This window comes from Pleurodeles waltl, chromosome 2_2 (genome assembly GCF_031143425.1).
Source record: "Pleurodeles waltl isolate 20211129_DDA chromosome 2_2, aPleWal1.hap1.20221129, whole genome shotgun sequence".
NCBI classification, from domain to species: Eukaryota; Metazoa; Chordata; class Amphibia; order Caudata; family Salamandridae; genus Pleurodeles; species Pleurodeles waltl.
Window position 1 is genome coordinate 1,164,282,263 of NC_090439.1, and position 17,621 is coordinate 1,164,299,883.

The 17,621-nt window shown below is 42.4% G+C and overlaps 1 protein-coding gene and 1 long non-coding RNA gene across 4 annotated transcripts in view; one reads left to right on the top strand and one right to left on the bottom strand.

The window, feature by feature from the left end:
- Nucleotides 1–16,956, top strand: part of LOC138283011 (zinc finger protein 135-like) — an 85,765-nt gene extending 68,809 nt beyond the window's left edge. For all 3 annotated transcript variants that reach the window (XM_069221128.1, XM_069221129.1, XM_069221130.1), the window contains exon 2: nucleotides 3,401–16,956. In XM_069221128.1, the coding sequence (XP_069077229.1) occupies nucleotides 3,930–5,177 (1,248 nt within the window). In that variant the 5' untranslated portion in view covers nucleotides 3,401–3,929 and the 3' untranslated portion in view covers nucleotides 5,178–16,956. The remainder of the gene's footprint in view (nucleotides 1–3,400) is intronic.
- The window catches only part of LOC138283018 (uncharacterized), a 137,278-nt gene that overhangs the window by 99,182 nt on the left and 20,475 nt on the right, over nucleotides 1–17,621 (bottom strand). The window contains exon 2 of the long non-coding RNA XR_011201035.1: nucleotides 6,583–6,658. This is a non-coding gene — a long non-coding RNA (uncharacterized lncRNA). The remainder of the gene's footprint in view (nucleotides 1–6,582; nucleotides 6,659–17,621) is intronic.

Genomic DNA, 17,621 nt, shown 5'->3' on the forward strand with positions numbered 1-17,621 from the left:
TTCAAAACTCAAAATTGTGTAGAAATTTGGGATGTAAATAATTTCTAGGATAAAGGTTTGCCAATGTTTTAGGATGGTAAAAATGCACCTTGACTTGAATAACAACCAGGGTCACTTCCTAGCTTTCATCTCACCTAATGAATCCAGGGTGCTTTTTTGCCCAGATACCTGAAAATGTATACAAATGACAGAATTTTCGTGAACATATTTTTTTAATGGTTAAACGATAGGACTGTATGAGTTCATATCCAGTTCAAAAAATCTTAAAACTGTCGTAGCTGCAGTAGAGATAGGCATAGCAGAGAGCAGCTTAGCGGCTCCCTGGACCGAAGAAGTCGCAAGTATGGGGGTTCCAGTTACACCAGTGAATGGACGGGGCCACCGTTTATACTTCTTTTCATAAGTTTCTTGCATCCATTTTTGGTCAGTCCACATTCGTATAGTTACTTTGCCACATATCACCCTTAAACTGTTTCTCAACCTATAAATTGTACATTCTACCTATTCGTTTGATTTTTTTGTCAAAGACTGTTTCTTCCATTTGTGATGCATGTTGTGTGGCTCACCATGGCAAATTAATTGTTAACCACTCTGTTAGATGACGTAATTGATGGGCTTTATATGCTGCATGTCTAAACACTTATAAGGTCCAAAAAGAAAGACCTATTGGCTATGCCAATGCTTGTTTTAATTCAGGGACCAAGCATGATAACTCATACATTTAATTGATTAATGTCCTTACCCAAATATAACACAGGTTTTTCTGGGGCTGCCTCTCTTCTATTGCACTGCTCTGATGGGGGTGATGATCCCTTTGATAAGCTGAGGGAGGCGCTGTGGATGAGGGAGGCAGTGATGGAGTAAGCCTACACTCTGAATGGAGCAGTGTGATGAACCGTTTATTATTTTTATAAAAGGACAGGCTGCACCGTTTGCAGAGACCGTGGAGTCGAACACCTGTTATAGCCCTCACAAGCTATTAGCAGGAGTAGCACGCGATTCTAAATTTCATCCCTGATTTCCTTACAAGTGAAATAAATCCTCTTCAGAGCAAATTAAAACAGACATTAATCGGCTTCTTAATTTTACCTAACTGAAAAGTAACAACAAACTATGGCAAACTGTGATTGCTTCGGTCTGTTGTCTCTTCTTGTCACTTGGCTCCAGATTACACATCTCTGATTCTATATACTAGTTTTTCAACAATGGACCCAGGCCTAGAGATCATTGTCATGGAAGAGACTGAGATGGGCAAAGAATCATAGGGACAAAAACAAACAAAGGGAAAAAATCGAAGAGAGACTGAGAAGGGCAGATAAATGTATACAGAGACAGAGATACACAAATGGACAGGTAGATAAACAGGGACAAAGAGAAAGAGAGTCCGGTGTTCATAATTACAAACACTTCCTAGCTAATGACAGGGATTTTTAATTACAAACACTTCCTAGCTAATGACAGGGATTTTTAATTACAAACACTTCCTAGCTAATGACATGGATTTTTAAGGGTGCAAAGTCTTTCCATTTTATTCTGGCCAATTTAGGATTTTGGTCAAATTTTAGGGAGTTGAAAGCCTTCCTCGCAGTCCCTTGTGCCAGCAAGACTAGGTTTTAATCACACCCCATGCTGCTTCACAGTTACAGCAGCCTTAGTTCACATAGAAGCTGACCGTACACTATGGTTAAAGTGATCACAACCTCCTGAGGTATTCAGATATATCCCTCAGCCGCCCCTATCCAAGCAGTGTGCAGAACCTCTGCAGAGCCCATTTCTTTTCAACATAGCTCCAACAGGAAGGCAGCTGCCTCTGAAGGACAAAGCCCCCACAGGGCAGTGATGCCAGTATCCTCTGGTGTCCATGAGAATTGACAACAACATTCTGATCCAGGCAGCCAAATGTAGAGGGAAGAGCGGTTCGTACAAAGGGTGAGGCGTGAGGTGAATAATAGTGGGTACAGGTGAGTGTTGAGGGTGGAAGGTGAATGCTTGAGATGATGAGGTGACTACTCGGTATGAAGAATTTGCATCAGCCTTTACTAGTCGAGTGACTGGATCTGGGCCTATCAAGTGCTAGGTCAGGTTGATGCCCAGTGTGAATGTAGTAGATATAAGCTGTTCCTAGAAGCACAGAAAGTGTCACCTTGATGATGGGTGCAGTTGCTCACAAAGTAAAAAAAAAAATAGATCTGTTGTCTCTCAAGGAAAAGTCCTCTCCTGAGGAGCCACCCTGCTCACTCAACATAACTCAAATAAGGAGTTTTATGAAGTGTGTTAAAGCAGTCTAACACATTTAGCAAAGTTTTTTTCCTGACGCAGGTCTTACTCCATACATTACGCACTCCGTAGGAGGACAAACCTCTCTACCTTTCAGGACCTGTATATGGGGGCCCGCTCCTTGCATTTAGAAGTCTCACATAGTCCCCCCCTGGGAACCAGGGTCACCCAGTTTGTCCAAGAAAAGTTATACAAGAAAAGGGCATGAAACAGTTCTTCCAGAATTTAAGGCAGTCATGAAACATGATAGTAAGTATTCAGATCGTCTGTCCGTAATGAACATTTTTTTCCCCAGTGGGCATCCCTGTAGTAGATTACCATGCAATGTGGATTCCAGGAAGAGATCATTGGGGGGACCAAAAGGACAAATACCTTAAAAAATGCTGCCCTGATCTGCACTTCTCCCACTGGATTAAAATGTAACAGTGTGTTTGTAGGTGAGGATTCGGTTGCATAACCATCCACAAGTACAAGTGGGGAAAGATTTTCCTACAAATTAAATGCTCTCCCACAGCTTTTGGTGGCATAGTTGAGATCTGCCTTGCTTTATGATATCGTAGGCCTGAAGTGACATGAAATAGCTCTTTCGATAGATTTGGCGCACTGCTAATCTGCTCAATATTAATTTCTTTACAGAGGGTACTTACTTCCCAAAGTCAGCAAGATCCTTGTGCCTTATAATTGCTCTTCCATGGATGTGGTATTTGAGGGGGGTCTGAGCCAATGGAGGGATCTTTCACTAGCTCAAGTGGTCCTTATAATGCTCAGGCCTGAGGGATTACTGGTGCTGGAGTTGGCTGCCAATCAATAGGTGTCATAGTTAAAGGGCACCAAACTTAAAGAAGCCTGATTTTGAAACTGAGGTGTTGTGTTCAGGATTTATGATTGGTGGGGGTGACCACCTGACTAAATAGTTCACCCGTTGCAAGGAGGATGCTATACATTTATGTTCTCTGTAACTCGGACCGTAATATCTCTAGTGCAGCTAATGATGCCTTCCTCCTTCTGTGCATCTCTGCTTTAGAATCACTTTTCCTCATCCAAATTCTGTTATAGCCATTTTACTGAAAGCAGCTACCTGATTTCATTCGCACAGTTACAGACATTTGTTTCTCATTCGCAGAATCAAAGGGCCGGATGAAGAGATCTGCAGCACTCAAACACCGAAACCATCCTGCGCAGCATCACCAGAAGAAAAATTGTATCAGTGTGTAGAATCTGAATAAATCTCCACTCGAAGGCTGGCCCTGTATTATATTGTATGATTCATTCCGGAGAGAAAGACTGACCTAGTTTGAGAAAAAGCATCATACAGAGCTCCTCTTTATGGACACTTTAAACATCCAACCCGGTCATAACCTGTATCATTATAAGGAGAGGAAAAAGTTTTGTCAAGTTTTTCTATACTTGCTTCACATGTTCTGTATAGAAACCATATTAGTGTACAGATTCTGAGAAAAGCTTCACTCAGAGCTCACATCTGTTCTCGCTCCGGTGATCTAAAATGAGACAAACCTGTAATTGTGTACTGAGTGTGACCTCATTTTAATTCTAATGTAAAATTAGTGCAGTATCGGATTATCCTAAAGTGAAACTAGAACAGTGTGAGAAAAACTTACTGGGTAGAACAAAGTGGGGGGAATTATCAGAGAATGCTTTCAGGGGAGAAACTCTACCAGGATGTGGAATGTGGGAAAAGCTGCACTGAGGGATCTTCGCTGGACAGGCATGAAACAATCAAACCTGAGGATGGGTCAAACCAGTGCACGGAATGTGGGGAAAACTTCACTGAGCCAAAAAAGCTGTTGAGACATCAAAGAATCCACACCTGTGAGAAGCCCTATCATTGTACAGAATGTGGCAAAAGATTCATGGGGAGACGCTATTTGTTGATACACCAGAGAGTCCATACTGGTGAGAAACCCCATCAGTGTACAGACTGTGGACAAAGCTTCAGTAACACATACAGTTTATTGAGACACCAGGTACTCCATACTGGTGAGAAACCCCATCAGTGTACAGAATGTGGGAAAAGCTTCATTTCGAAAAGTCATCTTTACAGCCATCTGAGAGGCCATGCTGGTGAGAATCCCTTTCAGTGTACAGACTGCGGGAAAAGCTTCACGAGCGCACACAGTTTGTTGAGACACCAGAGGATCCATACTGGTGAGAAACCCTTTCCATGTACAGAATGTGGGAAAAGCTTAAGTACAAAACGCATCCTGGTTGAGCATCTGAGAATCCATAGTGGTGAAAAACCTTTTCAGTGCACAGAATGTGAGAAAAGCTTCACTAGAGCATACGCTTTGTTGAGACACCAGATGATCCATACTGGTGAGAAACCCTTTCCATGTACAGAATGTGGGAAAAGCTACTCTGAAGCAAGCCAGTTGTTGAGACACCAGGTAATCCATACTGGTGATAAATCCTTTCAGTGTACAGAATGTGGAAAAAGCTTCACTCATAAGACGCATCTGTCACGTCACCAAAGAATACACACTGCAGAGAAACCCGCCACTCAGAGAAGCACAATGATCATACATCAGAGAATCCAGACTGGTGAGAAACCTTATCATTGTACAGACTGTGGGAAAAGCTTCAGTACAAAGCGCATCCTGGTGGAGCATCAGAGAATCCACAGTGGTGAAAAACCCTTTGTGTGTACAGAATGTGGAAAAGACTTCACTGTAAAGAGCACACTGTTGGGACATCAGAAAATTCATACCGGTGAAAAACCTTTTCAGTGTACAGACTGTGGGAAAAGATTCATTAAGTCATGCACTTTATTGAGACACCAGAGAGTCCATACTGGTGAGAAACCATATCAGTGTACAGACTGTGGGAAAAGCTTCACTCAAAGCACAGATCTGCACTATCATCAGAGGAACCACACTCACTAAATGCCGATTTAGTGTGGTAAATCCTATTATTCCATGTGAGAAAAGCTTCACTCAGACAAGCAAACAGCTCACATATCAGAAAACGCATACTGGGGATAAACCCTACCACTGCACAGAATGTGGAAAATGCTCCAGTGACAAGTGCAGGCTGGTGATTTAAAGAAAAAAAGCTTTCCAAACTGCAGTTAACATCTAGGAGCTCCAGCGATGATAGTCTATAGTGTTCTCTGATTAAGACTCCAAAGATACCAACATTCAGAAAACATTCTTGAAAATACGAGGAGAGTCAAATATATTATTTGGAACAGTGTAAAGATAGGCATCTCTCACGACTATGCAAAAGTTACTGCTTCTCGATCCAAACACTTTCTTGCTCTCAGAAATGACCTAAAACTATTGAATATTTTGTTTGCTGGTCCGGATAAACTGACACCATTTCATAAGGGTGGGACTATCTTCTTCGATGATCCTGCAGATCTGCAACTTACATCTCTATCCAACAGCAAACAGAGAGTTCTAGGTAATCTCTGGAAAGACTTGGGCCCATATGTACGAACACATTTTCCCATTGACACAGAATGGGAAAAACCGTTTGCTACATCTGGCCCTTGGTGCCTGTGGTTACTGCCTCATTTTTAAGATGAGAACAGTCAATATATTGATTCTGTGTTGGATCTAATTCTCTTTAACATTACATATAATAAGCTCTGTTCAAATTTGTTATAGATCTTTTAGAATAATATTCAAATCTTATGCGCTAACTACTGGGCATCATACTCTAACAAATTTAATCACACTATCTTTTTGAATATATGTTCTGTATCATTAATAATACACCTCATTGTTTTTCTTGTTGACAATATAAGTATACACCTACTATACTGTAATACGTCGCTCACTTGGCTCCAGCAGAGGTCTGATATGTTCTCTTGCTACCGTGCACATTGAAACTAGCCCGAAACAGCTCAAGGTGCAAACTAAGTAGCCTAGATTAGAACCAATGTTTAGGGTATTCTTCTGTAGACAACCTTTATGCATGTTAATATACTTTGGTTCGTATACAGTGCTTATTTATCGAAAATAATGCAGTTCACAAATGTAATCCTCCTCATTACAGATGGGAGCACCACCTTCAGAGGTCCCAAGGCTCCCACATCTTTGCAATACCTTTCAAGGTTGGGTGGTAGGGTGAGGTTTACAAATGTTAATCTACTTTTGTTTCTTTCTTTGTTCCTTCTTTTGGTCAAGGAACACTGCTCCTTTTCTCTCCATACTCTTACATCATTGCTGTACATGTCTACACCAGAATACCACATGCATTCTATCTTGTGCACCCATGCAGATATCCACAATCTAACATAATATTACGCAAGATGACACACTATGGATGACCGTCTTCACTCACCATCTTTTATATTCCTTGATGACCAATAACTCTTCCAAAATCTTATCATTGAATACCAAGGGGATGAGCCATCTAGCTAAGAGAAAGAAATAATTGAATATTACCACAAGCTGTAACAGGACATTCTTCTTTGACAAGAAATCAAAATAGAAGAAATGATTGCACCCAGTATACTATGACAGTGGTACTCACAAGCTCCCCAGACAACAGAAAGAAGAATGGGGTAATTACCTTTGTCTCTAAGAAAGCAGGATTTAAAATACTTAGCACCACACATAATGTTGAAGACTGATGGCTGTTTACGAGGGCTGTTAAGGATAGCATAGAACTCTATATCGTAAATATATAGGCCCCTGCACCTGATGGCCATAACCTTTGGTTAGACCTAAATAAAAATATTAAAGAACTCCTGCTCAACAACAGCGTCATACTAGGTGGTGATTTTAATCTACCAATGGGCAGTATCCTCAACAGGATAATCTCTAGAAGATACTATTGTGGCAAAGCCCATAAACAACTAATGAATCTCTTTCTGCTCAATAAATGTGCAGACATTTGGAGACTACACAATTGAACTAATAGTGAGTTCACCTTTTACTCTCCCCTACACAGCTTATATTCAGGAATCAATTACTTACTGGTAAATCACACTGACTTCTAATTTTTCCAACCCTAACATAAAGCCAATACTGTCTCTTCAGATGTCAACATCACTGGGCCAACCAAAAAGAGAACCTATGGAGATTGAACGAGGGGATTGTAAATTATCAAAGTACTAAAAACGAAATCGCACAAGCAGTTCTCAAGCACTTTCGGGAAAACAATTCCCCACTTCTCTTGCCTAAAACAACCTGAGAAGCGATGGATGGCACTATGAGGGAAAATAGTATTTGGTCAAGCAAAAATGTACGTACTAGTAAAAGATTAAATGAATTTGAATTTGAGATTAAATGTCACAAATATTTGTTAATTAATGGGAAATCAAATGAAATATTAAACAGATTAAATACTTTAAAATATGAAATGACCAGTGAAAGAGGTCACATATGGGTGACTAATCTAAAGGAAAAAATTGTTAATTTAATGAGACAGCATAAATACTAGCCAACTATCTTACATCAAAAAACACTAATTCCTATCTTGCTACAATAAGAAAAAAAATTGTTGAAATTGCAAGAGACATAAAATAAATGGCCTGCATTTTCCATGATTACTGTAAAGAATAATAATTGTCAGAAGTACATAAATAACATTTACCTTCCTAAATTGAACGAAGAGGCTCAAACAAAACTTAATAAACCATTTAATATCTCAGAAATGACTAAGGCCATTAACTCCCTTAAAAAAGGAAAAGTGCCTGGACCTGACTGATTTTCTTCCAGCTTCTATAAATCTTTCCTTCCACATCTAATAAACCACCCAGAAATGCTTTCTGCTCATTGTGAAGATTCTGGGACTACTGACCCAATTTCTCTGAAGCTGCAACGCTGGTGATTTATAAAGATAATAAAGACCCTCTGGATACAGACAATTATAGACCAGTATCACTACTGAATGTAGAATGTAAAGTATTCGCTACAGTTTTGGCATCCAGATTAGAGGGACATGTGGCCATGATGGCAGCCAGCTAACAGCGTTCCAGCACTGCTCCTCTGCCTTACATAGCCAGCACCCACCCACACAGGACCCCCAAGGTGGCAGCGAACCTCTGAACACCGCCTGGCCCACAAAGATCCTAGTACCGGACTCAAGGCCCCTCCGTAACCGCCCGGTGGTGCCAACGACAGCAGGACGTACCACCACTACGAGCTTGGTGCAGAAAGAATGGACTGGAAGCCCTCACCCACCCACACACCAACACTCGGCCTGGCGGTGCTGGCGAGGGCCCTCAGTGCAGCCGATGCACACCCACCAGAGGGCCCCGGGGGCAGTCCCCTAAGGGAACAGAATGTGATAGTGTGTGGGTAGGCCTTCAGTGCCAACCAGCCTGCTCTTGCCAGCAGGGTCGGCTTCTGGACCCCAACCCCTGGAGATCCTGAGGATCTTGACCCACGCTGCACCAGCACAGCAAATAAATACAATGTGGCAGTGAGAAGAGGGGGACCACACCTGCTCAGTGCTCATTAGACCGGACACACCCATCACAATTGCTTTGACCCACAAAACATTGGATCACCTCTGCGGTCTGTGCTGTTGACTGGACCGGCTCTCCCTCACCTCGTGGCCACCTTGGGGGCCCTATAACAAGAGATTCTTGGGGCTGCATGGATGATCCCTCATATTAATCACTTTGTGGGGCAGGTAGTGTGACCTCGTGGGACACCACTGCCAGAGAGCACACTCTACAAATGTCACACACCTCCCAGAAAAAAACTGCAAGTGGAGTAAACTGTGGCAAACCCTGATACGGCTGGGTGGAGAGCCTATCCACTGGTCCCATGGCTGTTCATCATGCAAAGAAGAACTCTACCCTGAAAGATCTACTTACTAAAGCCAAGACAGAAGTCCTCATCTTCGGCTCCACCCCCTCCGCATGGGATGACTTCTGGTGGCTTGCCACTCTCGGAACTACTCCGAGTCCCACCTACCACACACGCAACCTAGGTTTCATCTTGGACCCCTCACTATCCATGACCCAGCAAGTCAACGCCATCTCCTCCTCCTGCTTCAACACCCTCCGCATGCTCCAAAAGATCTACAAGTGGATACCCACCAAAACCAGAACAAGTCACCCAAACCCTTGTAAGCAGCAAGCTGGACTACGGCAATGTCCTCTACGCAGTAACCACGGAAAACTCCAGAAGAGGCTGCAACGCATGCAGAACGCCTCCGCACGCCTCCTCCTGAACATCCCCCACCACTGACACATCACAGACCACCTGAAAAACCTGCACTGGCTCCCAGTCAACAAGAGAATCACCTTCAAACTCCTCACCCATGCTCACAAAGCACTGCACAACACCGGACCAGAATACGTCAACAGACGACTCTGCTTCTGCACCCCGACCCAGCATCTCCGCTCCGCCGACCTTGCCCTCGTAACCATCCCAAGCGTCCGCAGAACTACAACCGGCGGTAGATCATTCTCACACCTCACCGCCAAAACGTGGAACACTCTTCCCACCCACCTGCGCCAGACTAAAGACCTCCTTACCTTCAGGAAACTTCTCAAGACCTGGCTGTTTGAGCAGTAGCAGCACCTCCCCCCCACCCTCACCACCCTCCCATTTCTCCCCCCTTCCCTCCTCAGCGCCTTGAGACTCTCACGGGTGAGTAGTGTGCTTTACAAATTCCTCATTGATTGATCTCCAAAAAGACAGATCCCACTAAGGATGTAGGCATCATGAATTCCTCGGCCTTCAGGATGCTCTATTTAATAGTCTCAGAGTGGATATCGATGCACTTAGGAAAGAGGTCGCTACAGATAGGGAGACCAAACGTCCCAGATTCCCCAGACAGTCCACATGTCCTGACACTTTTGTTAATTTTACATACATGTCCCGGTTTTGGGACAAATGTCAGGTCATCCTGCAAGCAAAATTTGTAGGTATGCTTTGCTTTCAGATGCCTCTGAAGTCTGAAATAATTTATGTCTGTGCCAGGCAGTGCTTAATTTGTCAATAAAAACGTGCTGGTGCCCAGAGCTCTCCTTTTAAACACACAGCTGCTGCAATTAAATGTGCGACCACGGAATATTGAGGCAGCGTAATCCTGAAGCCATCTCAGGCCCCTTTTAATCCATTTAAAGCCACCCCTGCCCCTTCAGCTCACTTTTGCAGCTTTCTCCCTTTGTGACGCTTTTTCGTTTTTCTCTTCCTCCGTCTTTCCAATATGAGTCTTTTGCTCGCAGTAAATGCTTGAGGCAGAATAAGCGCCGGCCGTAAAAATAAGCACCGGCTACGCACCAGAAACAACAAGCACAAATTAAGCACTGGTGCCAGGCATCACAGGAGGAATACGGTGCCCAGCAGAGAGACAGAGTGGGCAGGAGAGGGCAAGGGAGCACAGAGTGGCGGTCATGCCATTGCTGAGGTTATGCAAACATAGGGTGTGTGTGTGTTTGTGTGCGCGCGCGCGCACATTTACAAGTTTAGAAGCGTAGCGCACTCACTCACAAATGTGTGTATATATATTTACAAGTCTGCACAAAAAATACAGGACAGGCGAGATGTAGCAGTGAGACTAAAGCAGGGTAACGAGACGTCCCAAATTTCCCCAGACAATGCCGGTTTTTGGAGAAGTGTCTCGACACATTTCTTGAAATTAAAGAAATGTCCCTTTTTTGAGGAGTGTCTGGGTTGAGCATAACAAGTCTCCGGTTTTGGGTAGTGTCTGGGCTGAGCATGCACAATGGTGTAAAACAGAGGTGCGCATGCTCACTTCTCACTGCTGGAGAAATCACAGCGTGACGTCAATTATATGAACATTGCAGCGGGAAGGGGAACCCTTAAAGAGAGACATTCTCTCTCTGGATTTAACTTCTCCTTAACAACGTTGTCGTTCCAGCCATCGGGACAGCAGCTCATCAGAACCGCCAGTGAGCAGCACATCCCTCCTCTGCCCACAGGAGTCAGAGGTCACTTCCTGCAGCAAGATCCAGCCAGCCAGCCACCAGTGTGACCCTGAGCGTGTGGACTGCAGCAGAATCAAGCAGCAGCCAAAAGTGAAAGGGGCTTGGATTGGAACCAAGCTGCATGACTCTTCCCCAACCCTAATAGCACCAGCGAGTCAGGTCCCGGCCTCCACATCAGAGCTGCTCCAGCCAGGATCCTTCAGCAGCCTGCAAGCCACCACAAGACTTGCAACATATTTTAAATGGCTATGTGACATTTTTTTTGTTATTTGCCCTGTGTTGTTTCCACCCCTCCCTCAAAAAACAATGGCTATTTGTTTTTACTTTCTTGGGCACAAGTCGGAGGTGCACGTGACTGAGAAGCAGGAGGTACCTGTGACAGGGGGCTGGATTTGAATGACCCCCGGTGAATGGAATTGCAGCCTGTCAGCTCACCCTTGTCACATATGTTAGAGGGAGTGGGAAGCACTAAAGAGATCCTTGGGAGGGGAGTCCAAATAAGCTCAAGTCTGGCCCAGTGTCTGCTTACAGTCCAACCTGCCCCCTGGCTGGCAGGTGTCTTGAAAGGATGCTCTCCAGGTACACATAGACCTCTCTGTACATCCGGCCCAGGGACACAGCAAGCTCAGCCTTATACATTGATAGAGCATCGTATTGCTTCCCGTGTGATACATTGAAAACACTCATTCCCAGTATTGTCCCCGGCCAGCTTTGTGCATGCGCTACAGTAGAAACACTGCCATTGAGCAGTCACCACCATGCACCGCTGCATGGATGACATGAAAATATGGGTCCCCTGCATTACAACCATCACCTAGCTGGCACCGGCGCTGCGATGGGTCCTCTGAGAAGAGAGAGCGGCTTCCTGGGGTGATATTGAACTTCCGAGACTCTTGTCTGAACCGGTTGAGTTTTATGGACCTACTGAGCATCAAAGCCATAGAAGGGGACTAGAGTGACACGGTGAAGTAGGAGATACTTGGAGTGATAGATGAGAATGTATGTACACAACCTGTACACTAGGTTGAATTCGAAAGCTGATAAAATAAGGTAGTTTCAAGCATATCAGCGATTTTGCAACCTCACTGCTTCAAGGTAAAGCTAGGAAAAAAGTCAACATCCATGGTATGCGATGGGATAATTTCAAAAAGTTGACAGGCAGGCAGCAAATCCAGCCAATTGGGGGCTCATCCGGGGGAACAAAATTGTTACACGAAGATGACTCAAACTCCCTTGTGTAACCTACACATGTATGTATGTGTGTATTTTGTGTAGAGTGTAATTGAGTCAAACCTGTCTGTAGTCAGCCCTAAAAATGTAAACAGTACAATTCAGAATGTCCTAAGGGGTGCCATCTTTCCTAGAGATAAATTGGTGCTTTGCAGAAGTAAACGGGTCATCTTTCAATTGCTTAGTTTTGGTTTTGGTTGTAAACTGGTAGGACAGAGGTGAATCTTTCCCACACAGTATTATCGTGTGTACAGTTTAAGAAAATATTGAAGTAATATATTACAAACATGTGCTACCTGATTTGCCTTTTCTTGTTGCATCATTTAGTCAACCCTAAAGCATATTTTTGAGCTCCCCTTCCTCATAACTCCAGTGCCCCTCCATATTATATAGAGACTATTATTATACAAGCATGTAAATCAGTGCATTGGACACATTACATAAGATATGGGCTACAAGGTATAGGAGTCACACGTCACCCATACTGCTGGCCATTATATGTTTAGAGTGTCTGGCCTGAAGAAACCAAGGGGCAGATTGCTGAGTTTTCCCTTAGTGCAAGATCCAAAGTTGCTGGGTTGCATGAAATGGTGAGAGTACCACAGCACCATATCCCCCGAGATCTGCCTCTTCTGCTCTATCCCTAGTGGTGGCACACACTAGGCAGCCTTGCACCAGTGCACACACCTTTGCCCTGTAGTGCAGGTGTGTGTGCATGTCAAGTATAGGTTTTGTACTGGAAGGATACCTCTTCCAGTACAAAATACAACGCTTTGACAAAGTAGAATACTTTTCCCTCTAGAGATTGCCATCAAAAGCCATTACTGGTTGCATGGGAACCCGCACGTATGCCCCCTTGATGCAAAGTAGCATTTAAAGTTGTTTTACTTTATGGCTACTTTTCAATGCAAATCAGGATTTACGTTGGAAAGTAAAACTCAAGACAACTCTTTGTGCTGGGTTTGCATTCCTTTTGTGGAGTAACATGGTGGAGCGCATTAGTTTGCCCCGCAAACTCAAGGTTTAAAACATAAGACAGTGTTTAGGGTTGTCTATACTAATACAAATGTATTATTACTCAAATAAGCCATTGTTAGCAACCTTAGCATAATGAAAGGTTGAGGGGAAAAGACAATAAGGTTCTAAACCTGTGCCTTGCAGTTTGCATGCAACACTCCGATGCTCATTCATAGCTCACTGTGATACATTAGGATTGTAACTTTTGAACTGCAAACAATAAAGTCATTTCTATGATAACAGCAGTAGCCCACTACGCTATACATAAAATCCAAATATGGGAACTGCACGATACTCATTGTGCTAAGCAGCAGGACTTTTACTCCTCTATGCTACTTTATGATGAGTCAAAATGATTCACTGCTCATTTTTCACACAAAGCTCTATGTAAATACAATTAAAGTACAGTAACATGAATGTTTTCACAGCACCAGTAACAACCATTATGCTATAATGTGCCATGACCATGTTCTCAAAGTGCTGTATGTGTGCCGTGATCATGTTTTAGAGGTCCAATGTTTGTGCCATGCCCACATTTTCGGTCCAATTTGTGTAACATCTTCAACTTCTTACATCAGTGTATGAAGCACTATACAAATGTAGTTACAAAACTATATATGTCCATGTGTTCTGAGCGCCATTGTGTGGCATGTCTGTTTACATGTCCCTGCGCCATCTTATGGACGTTTGGAGCTCTGGGCAAGACATATTTTGGGGCCTCCTGTTCCGGAAAACCTTACACCCAACTTCAGCAATTTCAAGCCTTCATGATGCTAAACAATTTTGAATTACGTTAAGCTTTTTCAAAATTCAGTTACTCAAAACACCCAAAAGCTGAAGCAACATGGCGTTCCTCGGCCAACAATAAATAAAAGAACATTTCACCATGTCCATTCCTTTGTGCTTTTATCTCAATATTTTTGTCTTGTAACACCAGTATATTAGATGGAATTCAATTGTCTGATTAGACTGCGTCACTTTAAACCATTAAATTCATCACCAATACTATAACTAATTAACAAATTGAACCATTGTAACATTCAATAATGCTTGTTCAAAACATAAATTCAGCTCCTAGGTTGGCAACACTTTACTGCACTGTGGTATTTGATACCAGAATCTCCAATTGGCAAGGATGACCACACAACTGGCAGAATGGTAAACATTAATTCTGGGACTTTCTTTATATGATTTTTAATCTCAAAGTTAAAGACATTGCTGCTAGAACTTTTTCACAATGTTGATTAGTGCTCACTTCTAAAATATTTCGAACTCATAGATACTATTTGGTTCCTGAAGCTTCATTATGGATAATTTGAAAAGAAGAATGTGTTTCTATAACTTTAGTAGGAGCTTTGGGCAGCCCTGATGTCTCTGTAGTACTGCTATACACTCAAGAAATAATGCACAATTCTGCTGCTAGTCTGCGTGAACTTGCAATCACCTACATTGTTTTTTACATGAAACGTGGATACATTTTTAAGCAGTATGTGTCATAGTTACTTTACTTTTTTTCTCCAAATTCTATAATAGAAAGCATAGCATAGCAGACAAACAAAACACAACTTGCGGGCCGAGTCTTCAAGCAGCTACTGCAGTATTAACACTTGTTTTGGGAAAGACAGCCCCTGGGCATGCTGAACTCAGTAGGGCTGCTGCTGAAGGTACATTAGCATATCATGTTGCTAAGCATAAGCACTGTTTTCGGTCAATGGACTGTACATCAGCATTGATTCAGAAACTGTATGATGAAAAGTTTAGCTGTGCTTGCACCAAGACAGAAGCCTTGATTACGAAAGTACTGGCTCCGCTTACAATGGGTGACCTAAATTCTAATGGTGGAATAAAGATTGTTGACTGACCTAAATTCTGACTTGAATAACATTGCTTGTATATCTGTTTCTATTGATGCTTCCAGTAGGAAATACATTACATTAATGCCAATTGTCAGTAGGTATTTCAAGTACTTTGAGGGTGTTAAAGTGAAGATTTTAGAGTTCACCTCTGTTCCTGGTAAAACATCTGCAATACTCTTTGAACAACTGTACCAAGCCCTTGAGAAGTGTAATTTGCTTGAAAAAGTAGATGGGTTTTGTGTAGATAAATCAAATACAAACTTTGGGGGAAAGGGTAGAGTTCTGCAAGCTTAAGGAACCTGTTCCTGATAATAAAGTACTTGGGATATGGTGTGCAGCGCACATTGTACATAATGCAGTGCAAACCGCTGCTGATGGGCTGCCAATGGACATAGAATCTTTTGTGTTAAAATTGTACAACTATTTTCACATCTACATTGTCGAACTGTACAACTGAAAGAGTTTTGTGAGTTTGTTGCTTTAGATTATCAGCGACTCTTACATACTGTCTATCCCTACTTCCTGCAGCTTACAGGGTCGTAAAACTGTTTCTAGCCTTACATTCCTATTTTGTGTCCCAAGCAAATCCCCCAATAGCAATTGTTATGTTTTTTTAAAACCTTTTTGCTGAAATCTGGCTCTGGTTTTTGCGCAACCAACTGTCTCTCTTTAGCGACACAATAAAGGAGATTGAAAAGCAGCATGCAAATGCCATAAATATTGCAAGACAAATCACACAACTGAGAAGAAATGAAGGAAAGGAGAGATGCCTGCTTCATGGGTCTTAGGGGGAAAGAGCTTTTTAAATACCTAAAGGAAAAAGATTTCACTCCAGAAGCACAAATCTATAACTGTGTGTGCTTTCTACAAGAGCAGTATTGATTACTTGGAAGAGTGGGGGACATTTTTCTGACTTGAACACTTTTCTCCAGGATCCTTCTTGATACTGTTCCTGTTTGGGATAATGTTGAAATGTCTCTACTGTTTGTAAAATCTGTATCAAGCACATTTGCGATGGATGAAATTGAGCTTTTTGACAAAATCACCTGTGTAAAAAAAATACACAGCCGATAGACTTGCCAAATGGAATGATCAGAAGAAGATTGCAGAGGAACATAGGGTAGAAATTTTCACCCATGTCTAAAATTACAATATTACATTTAAGAACATTGGCCTAATGGTACAGTTTTCATTATGTCTGCCAGGAACTAATTCTCCAGTGGATTTTTTTTCCCATTATGATTAACATGTTGACTCATGAAAGAAACCGAATGGAACTGGAAACTCTAAAAGAGTTGTTGATCACAAGGGTCGACTTTGAACAAAGCTGCAGTGAGTTCCACAATCGATTACTGCCAAACTAAATGGTGCTGCAGCAAAGCCATTCCTTAGATAAGTACTGTGCAATGCAACAATTGGCCTTTCACATCAAACAGTATTTTAGCTGTCTTTCATTTTGGTCGTATATTATGGATTTTTACCCTGTGTATATAATTCTTCAATCAATAATGTATTGCAAATGTGATGAAATGTAAACTTTTTTTATTGAAGCAAAAAATATTAATATTTCAGTCAACTGTGCTGAATGTAGGGGGAGTGCCTTATTGGGAGTATTCTATAAACAGCAGTACTTGATTTTGATGACTACAGACGATATAAATAATATATGTAGAAATGGAACTAAGTTTACAGCCAATAAAAGACCTCTGATTTGTCGTCTGTAATTCTTTGTCTGTGGCTGAGGCTGTCATTGCAGTCCTTTTTCTATGTCTATGACAGTTGTCAAATAGTCCTACTTTTATGTCAAATAGGACTACTTTTATGTTGAAGGTTGCTGCAAACTGTAGTCCTACTTCTATGTTTATGACATGTCCCTTTTTTTGTTTTGAGAATTTGGTCACCACAGCTAACAACCATAGAGAAATAAAGCAAGATTTGATGGGCCTGGGCCAGTGAGTGGCAACCCTAGAAACAGGCAGGGATATCTGGAAGGAAGAACTGCAGTCACATAAATGTGAATTGCTGGAGTTGAGGCAGCAGAACAAGTAGCTACAAATCCAACTGGAGAACCTAGAGCACAGATCCTGCTGATCGAACATATATATTGAGGGGGCCCCTCCCCCTCCAAGCAGACTTGGGAGACCCCCAGAACTCTGTCACCCACCTCTTCAATCACATACTAGAGGAACTGACCAGAAAATATATCATATTTGATTGCACACACAAACGCGTCCATTCAGCCTAAAGACACTCAATTGCATCCATAACTATAGCCTGAAAGAAGCCATAATGATTGCAGTGCTCGACCAGGAATCAGCCTCCTTTGAGGGCAATAAACTTTGGCTCTTTAAAGAGATGTCTGT